Consider the following 12611-nt stretch of genomic DNA (forward strand, 5'->3'; position numbering starts at 1 on the left):
AGCTCATAGTCTTTACTGTGTAAAGACTAATTCAGATTTATTTTCCTTATGTAATTCCACACAGGAAAATAAGAAATGCACATCTTTTGTGTAGAAAAGCTACAGTTTCATGTGACGTTCTGTATTTTAGAATACAAACCATATCAGAGCCACGTCACAAAGCTAGACCAGACAAGCCTTACTTTTATTAGCCAGAAACCTAGCACTAAGAAGCAATTTTAAATTAATACTGGAGGGAAGGCATCACTTTTTTTCTGCTCCATGTGCATTTGTCCCTCAACAATCTCTCTCTAGGCACAGATACAATTTTACACAGCTTTTGCTTCTTCTGCCTCATGTGGTCTGACTTTTGAGGTGACGGCTCTGTTTGTGTGTGACACAATATTTCATTACAGGTTATTTTTAACCTGTGTTAGGTGACATCCAGAAGGCAATACCACATTCAATTAAGTAAAAACAGACCAATTTTTGTGTGGACAGGATATCACAGGGGGTACAGACAAATCCGCTCTCTTCGCCTTGGAGCTCCAGCCTTCTTTCACTCTAGTCCTACCTTATCATGGTTCAAGACTCAGAGATGATTCGGTTTATTGGTGATCATTTCTTTGGCCTAAGTGACACTATCTTCTAAATCACACAAAAGTATACTTAATCTATACAGGAGTTGACTTATTGCTTCCCTAATGCTTTGCAAAAGAGAAAGAGAACTGCCGTGCTGATAGTTTTTGTAGTGTCTTATGTTGAAGGATAGTAAATTTGGACTGGAGTGTCAGATTTTCCTTGAGATATTTTGGAAGGAATCAACAGGAAAAGATAACACACCAAAAAAAAAGTGAAATCTGAGATTATGGGGACTGAGAATCCAATTCCAGCTCAATGCAAATGGTGGCTGATATTTGGAAAGGACTGCAGAGATACACATGTAAGACATGGTCATCTAAAACCTGTGGGTGGCTTTGAAGATATGGAGTCATGGATCTAAATCTCCTAATCTTGTTTGAAAACTGAATATAATGTGCAATCATGTAGCTAATGTAGTGATTTATACACCCTCTTCCTGGCTGCTTTTCCAGTTTACATTCACTAGTTTACCCTCATAAAGTGAAGGACTATACATTTTTAATTTAACCATGAGTTTAAATTCTCTATTAGATAAAACAGGTGTTACAGGGTGAGAAATACAGGTATGTCTCCATTGCCCATTTGACACTGCCTGTCAAGAAAACATGCTTCACTCCTGGCACCTCAGGTCCAGAGGAAAAGAGTATTGTGGATCTGACAGCAAAAGCTGTCAAGATGCCTATAATTCACCTGAAATTTAGGCTAGGGCAACAGCAGATTTTGCCTATCTCCCCTCTCCTTCTCCCCGCTCTCCCCACTTCATTGAACATGGACTTGGAGCTCTCACATACTCTTATTAAGCCTTATTTTTACGTAAGTAAAGTAGGACTAAAGGCAACTTCTCTCACAGGAAACGTGGGAAAAGAAATACATGGAGTTATAAAGATGTATAGGTGAGAGAGGTCCTCAGAAGTGTTAAAGGTAGGTTAAGCTGTGCTTACCTGTATTACAGTTGGTTCTGTGGACAGCTGAGGATCATTAAGTCTGTCCCGTCTGTAATTTAATGCAGGGTGTGGGCAATTTCCATACTGACACTGAAAACAGGAAACTGCATCACAGCCCAGATCCAGGAGATACTTCAACACAGAAAGGTACTTCATTGAAAACATGATGGTTGCTGGAAATGTGGTGGGATGGCTCGAAATATAGGCATTGATGTTTGCTCCGTGGTCAAGAAGCAGTTTCATGGTCTTCAGGCAACCGTGGCGGATGGAGATGAGCAAGGGGTTGATGAGGTCAACATTGGGGTTGGCTCCAGCCTGCAGCAGGAGCTCTGTGGCATAGATATTGTTGTTAAAAACAGCAAAATAGAGGGGGGTGGTGCGTCTGTCCTCATAAAGGCAGGAGCGTTCAGTGGAGAGGCTGGTGTTCACCTCATAGCCGGCATCAATCAGCTCTTCCAAGATGTCATCGTTGTTGCGCTCAGCTGCTAAATGAAGGGGGCTAATGCCGCTACGCTTGACACGGGTGCGGCTGGTCACGGGGATCAGCATGGAGACAATCCTGATGGATGGAGAGCCAGTGAGCAGTGGTGAGCTCTAGTGGATCTACTGCAAATCCTCGCTTTGTGGTTGTAACCTTAAGAGCCTACTAACTGGCACAGGAACAACTCACTCAGAGCAAAACCGGAGTGTGAACTTTAAACCTGTCTTCATCTCCCTATGTTCTTACCTTTATGAAAATGTGAGTTAGGTGACTCCTCTTTCAGAGAGGAGCAAACTTTTCGAAATTATCACCCAATTTCTGTGAAGTATTGACAGCCACAAGGGCAGTTACAACAGAAGAGACAATGTGCTGCCTCCTCACCTATCCCGCTGTAACTCACTCCTGTGCCACAACCCAAAAGGCAGACACCCAGATGGGCTTTCACATATGTTCTGCACCTCTACCACTTAACTGTGGGTAGGAGCCAGAAGAACTGCCTGAGGAAGTAGGCCGGACTTGTTGAAAGAGGGGTTGTATGTCCCCACCTTCATCATGATTGCTCTGCTGCTGAGTGCTCACCCACACAAGACATTGGAAGGCCTCATGGGTCACAGCTGCAGCAAGAGGCTTGAGACCAGAAAAAGGATGAAATCAAACCTTTCTCTGTGGGACAGAGCTGGGATAAACTATATATTTGGTTTCCAGACCTCCATGCCAGATTTTACAGTTCAGTTATTACCCTTGATTGAGCCCCGTCCTAGAGGACCTCACTGTGCAGCTTTTGGCTGTGGCAAATCCATGGGGCTATCAACATCCATCCCAGATCATGGGGAGCCAAAAAGATAATTAGGAAAGGGGAGAAAAAGAAACACAAATATTTTCTAGGCTGGTTGCCATACTTTTAGCCCAGGGAGAAAAAATGTACAGCCAAGTCCTAAACCCCAGTAACCAGGGATTGCTATTGGAAAGTGTGATGCAGCCTTTAGCACTGCAACATAAATCATGCTGCTCTCATTACGTAATCAGATTTTCAAATATATGATGTACAAGGCCCCTGCCATTGCAAACCCATGAGCATTTTATGTCTCCACAAGTGTCACTGGAGCTACATAACCAGACCCATGGGTTAAACCCTGGTTTCCTGCTCATAAAGTTGTGTGTTTTAGCTAAGGTGCTATCCTGATTCTGTAAATACAGACAGTCACCCTAAGATAGATCTAGGAAGAGAGTATGGACCATCCAACCTGAGCCTGCCTACTATGCCAGGAGATGCCCATGCTCCCTATGGGATGCCGGCAGAGACAGGGACATCTAAAGAAGGGACTTGTGGCAGACAGAAAGTTAAGCACCTCCTCCTCTTCCTCTCATGCAGATGACTCTACCTGGCATTCAACAGCTCTTCTAACAAACATGCAGAGCTCAGTTTCCTGATGAGTAGTGCCTCTCTCCTTTAAAATATGGCACATCTTCAGCTGGGCTTCAAAGGCCGGTTCCAGCACTAGGCCCTCAAACGTATATTTACATATCGAACTAAGTAAAATATAAGCCCTAGTCTCAGGAACAAACTTTGCTTGTGATGCATTGAATGATCCTGTGAAAGACTGAGCCTTCAGTCCTACAGCTGATGAGATGACCCTTATGAATTTCATGCCAGTATTGACAAGGTGTCATTTAAAATAAACAAACACCAAGCTACAAGAGTTGACAGTTGAGCCCTGAGACTACATTCTTTGCTTTTTGATGGTAGGGAGCCTTCATGCTCTGGCAAAAAGTTGAAGCGTGGAATTCCTGCAGAATTACGTATTAAATCTGCAGGAATACAACAAAGAGAGGTCACCATGAAGGGTGTTATTTTACCGAATACCAAAGGAATTAAGAACAATCAGCCAATTGGGCTAAAGCTTTGTCATTTAGATAAATATTTATAAGAGATCTTTTTATTTTTTTCATCCTCTTGCAGTTCTGTTTGCAGCAGTTGGGCAGTTGTGCACAAAAATTTTTGCTCAGACTTTTGCAAGTGAACAAACACAGAGTTTGAGCTGAATTCTGGTCTCATTTATGCTGCTCAGTGTTAGCAAGGATAGACATGACCTCTGAATTAGGCCCTTTATTTCATAATATATGGATGGACTCAGGTTGCTGACTTTCCATGTAAATTTGTTTTCAGATTGTGGTGTGGATCTACTGAGGGGAAGAATAGATTAAGAGAGCTGGTCTGGACTCTATACAGATTGGATTCGGATCAATTTACTGTACTGTTGGATTAACTTTTTTGAAAGTGAGCGACTGGAGCTGGTTTTTGTCTCTGGCACATTTCTCATCTAAAATGCATTTGTTTTCAAGAAACTGTCTTTGTAAGTCAAACCCCGGAGAAAATGTTGAATTGTGCCTGTATTAGTCTATGCAAGATATTTATGTACATGCTAGAAGCATATAAACCAATTACGTAAATTCACACTGGGCTGCCCTCTGAATACAGCTTCCACAAAGAAGCAGGCCTACTGCAATTGCACAAAATAAATGTCCTCAGGTCTACGAAAGTGATTTGAGAAGTGTAATTGGGATTCTCAAATGGGCCAAAATGCTAAGAGAAAAGATACTGTGGGGAGGTGTAGTGCTGTCAAAAGTTTTCATTGTGAAGTAAAAAGACATTGTGAAATACATAAGAATCTGCTATAGCAGTCTGCAAAGATAGCTTTACTATCTAGAAACAGCCTCTGTAGCTGGACGTACTCCCTCTTTTCATCACTGCTTAAAGGATTTTGATGGAAATTGCTATAGTCAGAAGAGTCCACTCAAGTCACCAAAGGGGTCTGTCACTGCAACCAGGGGTGTTAGCTAGAGCTCACCCTGGGATCAGAAAGAAATGCTCAGGAATTCAGACTCATAAGCAGGTTGCAATGTCAGTTCCTATTGGGTCTTGAAAGAGACAGGGAAGCACTACTTACATGACAGCACAACAATCCCACCCCTAGACAACATCTCCTAAACTGCTGTCATTTATTTCAGGCAGGACTGTGTTCTCCCATTAGAAAAAAATACTTCAGAGGACTGGTAAATCTGCTCAATTCCAGATCATTTTTTCCATTAGGTACTTTTCTCAGTGTTTACAGAATATAATCAGTTCTATCCCAAAGACATTTAATTTAAAAAAAGAAAAAAGTATCTTTTTATGAATTTGTCTGTTCCATGAAAGAGTGTTTAATCACTCACTAACAAGCATGTTTTCCAGACCTTGGGTGATCCTTGTACTTCTTTTCTGAAGCTTTTCCAATTTCCTGAAAGCCTTCTAAAAGGCAGGATACCAGAACTGGACACCATAGTCTAGCAACAATCTCACTAATGCCCTAAAGATTCATTTAACCACTTCCTGCTGTCAGCAGCTGAATTATGGCTAATAAAACCTGAACACACCAGAGATGAATGCAGCATGTTATGCTTGTGGAGAAAAATTACTACGGGCTTATTTATGTAGGAAAATGATTGCAGACTAGGCTATGTTGTGATAGCTATTGAGTACTAACCTGCTATACAGATGCTTTTTTATTCTTTCTCAAGCATATTTTGTGAGGCTCAGTTTAATCCACTCTCAAGATACATGAGGTTATTTAGCTGTAATAGGTGATGTCTTGTCAAAGCTAAAGGGACCTTTCACCTCACATCCTTGCTCACACCACCCCATCCGGAAAACACACTCTGTTCAGTTTATGATTTCCAGCCTAAGCTCTGAAAGCGGCAGCTCCCTTGCTTGCAGTGCTCAGAATTGGATCTGGAACATTATGTTCTCCTTTTCATAAGGACTTCGTATTTTTATCTAAAAGATGAAATTATGAAATTAACTAAAACTTACTCGCAAATCCCTTTTTTGGCTGCTATGTGAAGAGGTAACAGGCCATCCTTATTGGCTCTGTTAGCATCAGCTCCTTGGGACAAAAGAAACTCCACAATAGGTACATGTCCATTTTTACAAGCTTCATAAAGAGCAGAGGCATTATCACTGGCTTGAGTGTTTATATCAGCACCTAGGAAGGAAGAACATCTTTGTAGCACCAGAAGGTTAAAATAAGATGGGGAGCAACATACTTTGAATGAACACACAAATCTCCATGACACTGGAGCTACACCATGTGCAGAAGGAGGATGTGAATGAAGTCTTATCACAGCAAAATGACAATGTGATACAGTTATAGATCTCCACTGGATTTTACTATGATGTGAATTTTATGAGGGAGAGTTTAAACAGGGAATCATACTCTTACTCAGAGACTGCTGGGAAAAGTAAAGTGATAAAGTGACAATGCACTCTAGGAAAGCAGAGATATTCTCGGGATAAAACACACAGTGGGTGTCAAACATGAGATCCCAGTTATGAATGGAGGCTCCATTCAGCTGTATCTCAAAGACAATGCTTTAAAATATGCTTGTTCTTTATTTAACATGGCCTTGTCTTTGGACACAATGATTCCATTAGTACTTAGATATTTACACTATGTATATATAATATTCCTGAGCAGAAGTGTGGACTAAATTACCTCAATAGTAGCTCTCCAAAGTAAATTATTCTATGATTATGTATTTATGATTTATATATTTATTTCATTTTGAAATTGCTTATAATCTATATATTTATGTAGTTACATACGTATGTACATTTATACTATTTATAATATATTTCAATTTTTGTATATATACAGTTTAAAATAGGATTTTATAAAGACATCTGCATAGTTATGAACAAGAATTCTAATCAGCTTTCGTTTGGGCAAGTCTTAGTTAATGAATATTTCATTTAAAAACTTAGCACCTAAAGCTTTATCTTTCCATTTTATGAGGCTTCAACTTAGGCCCCAAATGGTGAATTTTACCTAAGAAAAGATAAGTATTATTGATGAGCTACTAGAGTATTTGGGGCACTTTTTCATGTACTCTAGTGGGTGCTTGTCTTAATAAACAACAAGCAAGAATAAACCAATCCCTGGTACTATTTGGCCACAAATAGTTTGGAATCTTGCTTTTTTTTTTTTTCTGTGCTAGATATTTAAGGCCTGGCAGACTGAGTTTTGACTGCAATATACTCTACCATGCTGTCCTGGGAAAGGCTGCTCTATGTGCATCCTAAATGGGAGTGACAGTTCACTGGAGTTTTGCTTCTAAACGCCAATAAAGGAGTCAATCAGTCTCCCGTTTGATCATGAAAAATCCCTGCCAAAGAGAACATTTCCCTATGCTCTCACCCCAAAATGAAACATCTGTGTTGTGTTTGGCCCTTTGAAGATGTTGTAGCTGGAAACATCAGGAGAATTGCAGTGACAAAACATAACACAGGACTAAGTTCTTAATGAAAAAGAAATGAAAAAGATACCTTTTTTATGATGAACATTGCTCATTGTAAACAATGCAGTGATATCATTTCTGGGATTCTCAGAGGAGCTTTTGAGGGCTTGAAAAAACTGGACAGTTTTATTGGATTTTCTCTTGTGTATTTTTCTCAAAATTGAACTTTAAGAAACTCATAATATCTATCAAAGTTGAAACATAAATCACATTCCATCTTAGTTTCTAAAATTGTAGGCAGTCTGATGGACTAAATGGTCATATAAAACTGACTTGACAATGTTAGCTGGACAACAGAACACTTTTTTTTTTCTTTTTTTTTTTTTTTTTTCTCCCTGACTCTCATATATTTCTTAGCGGTTCTGATTTAGAAGTTTTTCTTATCTTCATTGCTGTTTAACTCTCATTTCACAAGTGCAGGACTTAATTCTTACCTACATCGAAGGTAGTAGTCCACAGCAATAATAAAATATTCTTCAGAACGGTAGTAAAAAAGTCTGTGCTTATTGTAAAGCTGTTTTACATGTCTGGAGCAGTAGAAGTTAGATTTTGTGTAAGCTAGAAAAAAATTCATGCTGCTTATATGTTTAAACTCATAAACATCAGGGAGACTGTCTGCTTCTCCTAGGTGTAAATCCATTAACTATACAATAGTGCTCTATCTATTTCCAGCAGGATTCATTAGTGGAGGAGAGATAACCATGCCCATCAGTGTACATGTTCATGAGCAGATGGGGCTGGCTAATATTCAACTTCTGCCATCTCTTACCACCTACAGTTTTCTTCTATGATGAATTGGATTTAAGCTATATATGCACAGCAATACAGGTTTTGAAAGCTGTCAAGCAATTAGAGAGCATCATATTAATTCCTGAAGTAGGTGACCTTGAATGCATGCTAAAGTGCATTTGTTTAGATCGTGCTCTCTGAAAGACCCTACAAAATCCAGCCATCTGGAGCAACAGGGGTTCAGCAGCTCTACAGGCTAGTCTTTGTCTGGAGATAGAAAAGCTGAGCCAGGGAAAAGTAATGGGAACTTTGAAGTATCAAGGATGAAATGAGTAATGGTGTGTCAAGGGCACAACTCTACTCACCACACTTTGCTAGGTATCTCAGAGCTTCCAACTGCCCACTCTCAGCTGCCACAAATAAAGAAGTGATTCCATAGGAGTTTGCAGACTCAATCTTGGCACCACCTTTCACCAGGATATCAATAATCTCCAGGTCGTTTCGGGAGACAGCCTCATGGAGAGCAGTCCATCCTCGATTGCAACGGTGATTGGTATCGGCATTGTACTGTACCAGAAGTCTGGCGGCCTCTGCATTCTTGCGCTCACAGGCTGTTTTGAAGAAAAGAGAAGTGATCAGTACAAGCTTTTGAAAAGATATTAGGTGTTGTGGGTATCCACCTCATGTAGCACAAGGCAATATAACACAACTTGGCCATATTGAATAAGACCATCTCATTCAATATGATGGCTAAGGCTGCTGCCAGATGACACTGTCTGGGGCTTGGAAGGGATGTGGCAGTGAAGCCAATCTTCAGTCAGAGCTGGGGGAGGCTGTGCTATGTGCAGAACTTGTGCCAAGCCTAGTTCTAAGGAGGGTCTGGCCCAGCACATCTGTACCAGCTGGACATCACAGTGACACAGGGAGGGGACAAGGGACGAGAGATAATTTATGAAGAATGAACAAATCATAGAAATCACATGACCTGAATGCTGTATTTGCAAATTCTGAGCAAAGTGCCTCTAGATCTTATTGTTCTGAACTACAAATAGAGTTCTATATAGACAAAAAAATGAAAACAAAACAAAACAAAAACAAAACAAAACAAAAAACAACAACAACAACAAAAAACAAACAAACAAAAACAAACAAACAAACAAACAAAAACACAAGAGTGGCCAGAAAAAGATCCTTAGAAAATAATAACAGAGTGAGTCAGTAGCACTCTCTCAGCCTGCAACAATTCACAACTCAGGACCATCCCAAGCTAATGGTGTTTTCTTGGTAATTAATAGTATTTTACTGATTTTTATTCCATCAGTTTGTCACGTTGCTTCTTGAATTCCAAATCATGAGGCTTCTGATCCTTATTATACACTTCGACTGTGGCACCCTAAACTAAAGGCACCTAGAATAATCAAAAACTTTTACAACCCCCCTGTAGCATTTGTTCTACAATGTGCAGAGAGGTAGGCCAGCACATTCTATAATAATTGCGTTTTTGTTTTTGTTTTGTTTTATATAATAGTTCCTTTTTCTCACAGTGGTCCTTTTTTGGTTTTGATTCTTCCCTTGGGACATGGACATGGATTTCTCTTCCATACACAGGTGTCGCTCACATGTACTGAAAGCAACGATCTGAATAGACATTATTATAATCACCTATGCATGGTAGCTCTGCAGAACTAAATTTGTTAACACACAAGGGATGGTTAATTTGCCTTTCAAATTTGTCACTCTTTCTATTAGAGGATGGGCCAGAAGGTTTTGCATAAAGACTTGTATATTCTGAAGAATAGTTTTTCTCTGGTTAAAGGGTGCGTTCACATTATTATTATTGCTACTATTACTGCTAACACTGCTACCTGCTACTACCACTGTTGCTGTGTGTTTAACACACAGTAGAACAGCCAGAGTAGAAGAACTTTCCTTTGACAGACTGTAAGCCAGAATTTTACAACTAAGGCATTTTTAACTAAACAGGTCTAGTGCCAGACATCCAAAGCTGGAGGCAAGGTTGCTGTTGAAAGCAGTAATATCTGCTATTTAATGTCTTAGAGCACTAAAAATAGTTATGGCAGAAACAGTCAGTCAAAGGGGATGGACACAAAGGTGTGAGAGTTCATGTCCTCTGAATCCTTGTGATATCATAAATCAGATGTTGTTCTGCTGAAGAAAGCATTCTCTCTGACCAGCAGCAATGTAGTATGTCCATGTTAAACACTTCATCTGCTTCACTGAATTGTTTACAACTTTACACATCTCCTGTAGCACACAGCCTGGCCTGGCCCAGTCTATGAATCACTGGCATGTCTACAGCTGATACACTCCCACACCGAACAGCTACTTAGGACCAACTGCTTGGAAAGGCATACATATTCCAGTACTATCCAGCTTTCTGCTTTCCCAAAGTTTGGGACATTGCATGGACTCCCTGTGCTGAGAAGCCCACTGAGCACCATGCACTCCACCTTCAGCACCACGTTACAGCCTATGCCCCCAGGGCAGCATCTAAAATGTCTCTGGTGTGAATGAAAAGAGAGGCCATGACATGGCAGGTCAGACATAGGAGATAGAGGACTGTTGGACAGGGGGTGCAAAATGAGTTAATTGGTGAGTTTCAGCCTCAGGGCATGGCAGCCAAGATGTCTGAGGTGAGCAAGGTGTGTCTGATCCTTCGAGCACCTACAGCTCTCCCCTGGTGGTGTCAGAAGAGTTCATCATCCCTGGAAGCACCACCCTTACCTTTGTAGAGTGGAGTTTCTCTGGCCTTGTTGGAGATGTCGGGCTCGGCCCCAGCCTGCAGCAGGGTGAGCAGACAGTCCAGGTTGCCCCGGCTGGTAGCCAGGTAGAGAGCTGTCTCCTCATTGAGGGTGCGCTGGTCAATGGTGCCAGGGTACGCTGTGAAGAAACCAAGAGACCAAAGTCACCATGGCAGGTAGTGCACAAGTATCTGCAGCACCATCACCCTTCCATCCTTACAGTTTTAGGTGAGTTTCCTTTGTTTATTCCTCTTTTTGTTTTCAGCAAACAAAGTTAAGAATATACTCTAAAGTTACTATGAATCTGATCAGTCACTAGCTTAGATTACAATGTTTAGGCCACTGATGATGCAGAATCCTGTTGAGTAACTGCACTTCAGCAGCAGTTTGAAAACAAATTACAGTAGTTAACCACTTTCAGAGAGGTGGAAAGAGGTGCTGGGCTGGCTCTGAAGCTGGTGCTAACAAGCAACACTGATGTCTGCTGTGGTGGCTGAGCAGTTTGCAACAGCCAAGGTCCCAGCTACAAGACTGCTGTGAGAAGTCTCAGGCTTGGCAAGATCTATCCAGGAATCACTTTTTCCTGAAGATCCTAGCTCTTATGGGCATAAGTCTGTTAAACTATCCTCAAAGACAATGTTAAATTTAATATGCACTCATAGAGGTTGAAGAAAAGCTTCACACACAGTCCAAGAAAAGGATAGGGATGGTGCTAATTCTGCTTTTTAGTATACTCATATTCTTCTTCCTCCTTTTGTAATTAGTTAGTTTTAATTTCACTGACCTTTTTGCAACAGACTCAGGCAACCCACTTGGCCATAGTATGCAGCTTCATGTAGGGGTATCCAGCCATCCTTATTAGGTTCAGAAAGGTTTTTTCCTGATTTCATCATGTTGCACACTGCTTTTTCATCTCCATCCTTGATTGCTGCCACCACAGGGTCAAGTTCTCTTTAAAACAAGATTAAAACCTGATTACCATTTCCTTCATTCCCAATAAGCTTTTGACAGCCACATCATTGTATCATTTGGCAAAAACAGTGAACCCCTACAGCTGATATGCTAAGATTACTTGTTTCTAGCTACGGGGCCTCTAAAGGTGAAATGTATTTGCTCTAATTTAGCCATTCACAACAGATCAGAAGAAACAGTCTGGAGGTGCTGATCTCTTTCCATGGGGTGTAGAAGAAGAAAGTCACTGTGAAAACCTAGAAAAATCATGGAGTGTTCTCCATGGCTCTGAGAAGTGACACATGAGGAGCAGCCTGCAGGTGAGCTTCTCTCTGACAAGCCTTTCCTTTGCCAAGCCTGAATTGTGCATAGACCCAGCAGGCGATCTACTCCTTCCAGCACCAGTGCCTGGTCCTTCTCTGCCTGGCTGTGCTGGCAGAAGGCAGCCACTGCTTCCTTATTCTGAGGCAGCAAATTGTCGAGCTCCAGGGCAGCAAACACCCCAAGCATCCTTCCAGTTCTGATGGGGGCTTGCAAAAAAAATGAACAAGGGTTGTATTTTCAGAGACAGAGAACATGAGGATGTTGAAAACCTAGGGGAGCCTGCAGCTCACACTAACTCTGTAGAGAAAATATTGCAGCTTTGTAGGCAGAGACTGGGGAGGGAGGTGAGTGTCTCGGGGAGAGTGTTAGCATCACCAAGGTAGGAACCCAGTATGAGATGAGGGCAGTGATACTGGGAACAGACAGAAACTAATTATGACAGGAGGTCTAAAATACCATATTGGA

At 41.1% G+C, this 12611-nt stretch overlaps 1 protein-coding gene across 2 annotated transcripts in view; it reads right to left on the reverse strand.

Annotated features, from left to right (window-relative positions):
• ASB2 (ankyrin repeat and SOCS box containing 2) overlaps positions 1-12611 on the reverse strand; it is a 30585-nt gene that overhangs the window by 6328 nt on the left and 11646 nt on the right. For both annotated transcript variants that reach the window (XM_084522257.1, XM_084522258.1), the window contains 5 exons: positions 11656-11822; positions 10855-11010; positions 8475-8720; positions 5897-6068; positions 1563-2124 (listed from right to left, as the gene is read on the reverse strand). In XM_084522257.1, the coding sequence (XP_084378383.1) occupies positions 1563-2124; positions 5897-6068; positions 8475-8720; positions 10855-11010; positions 11656-11822 (1303 nt within the window). The remainder of the gene's footprint in view (positions 1-1562; positions 2125-5896; positions 6069-8474; positions 8721-10854; positions 11011-11655; positions 11823-12611) is intronic.

Source organism: Aythya ferina (genome assembly GCF_964211825.1).
Source record: "Aythya ferina genome assembly, chromosome: 5".
Taxonomy (NCBI): Eukaryota; Metazoa; Chordata; class Aves; order Anseriformes; family Anatidae; genus Aythya; species Aythya ferina.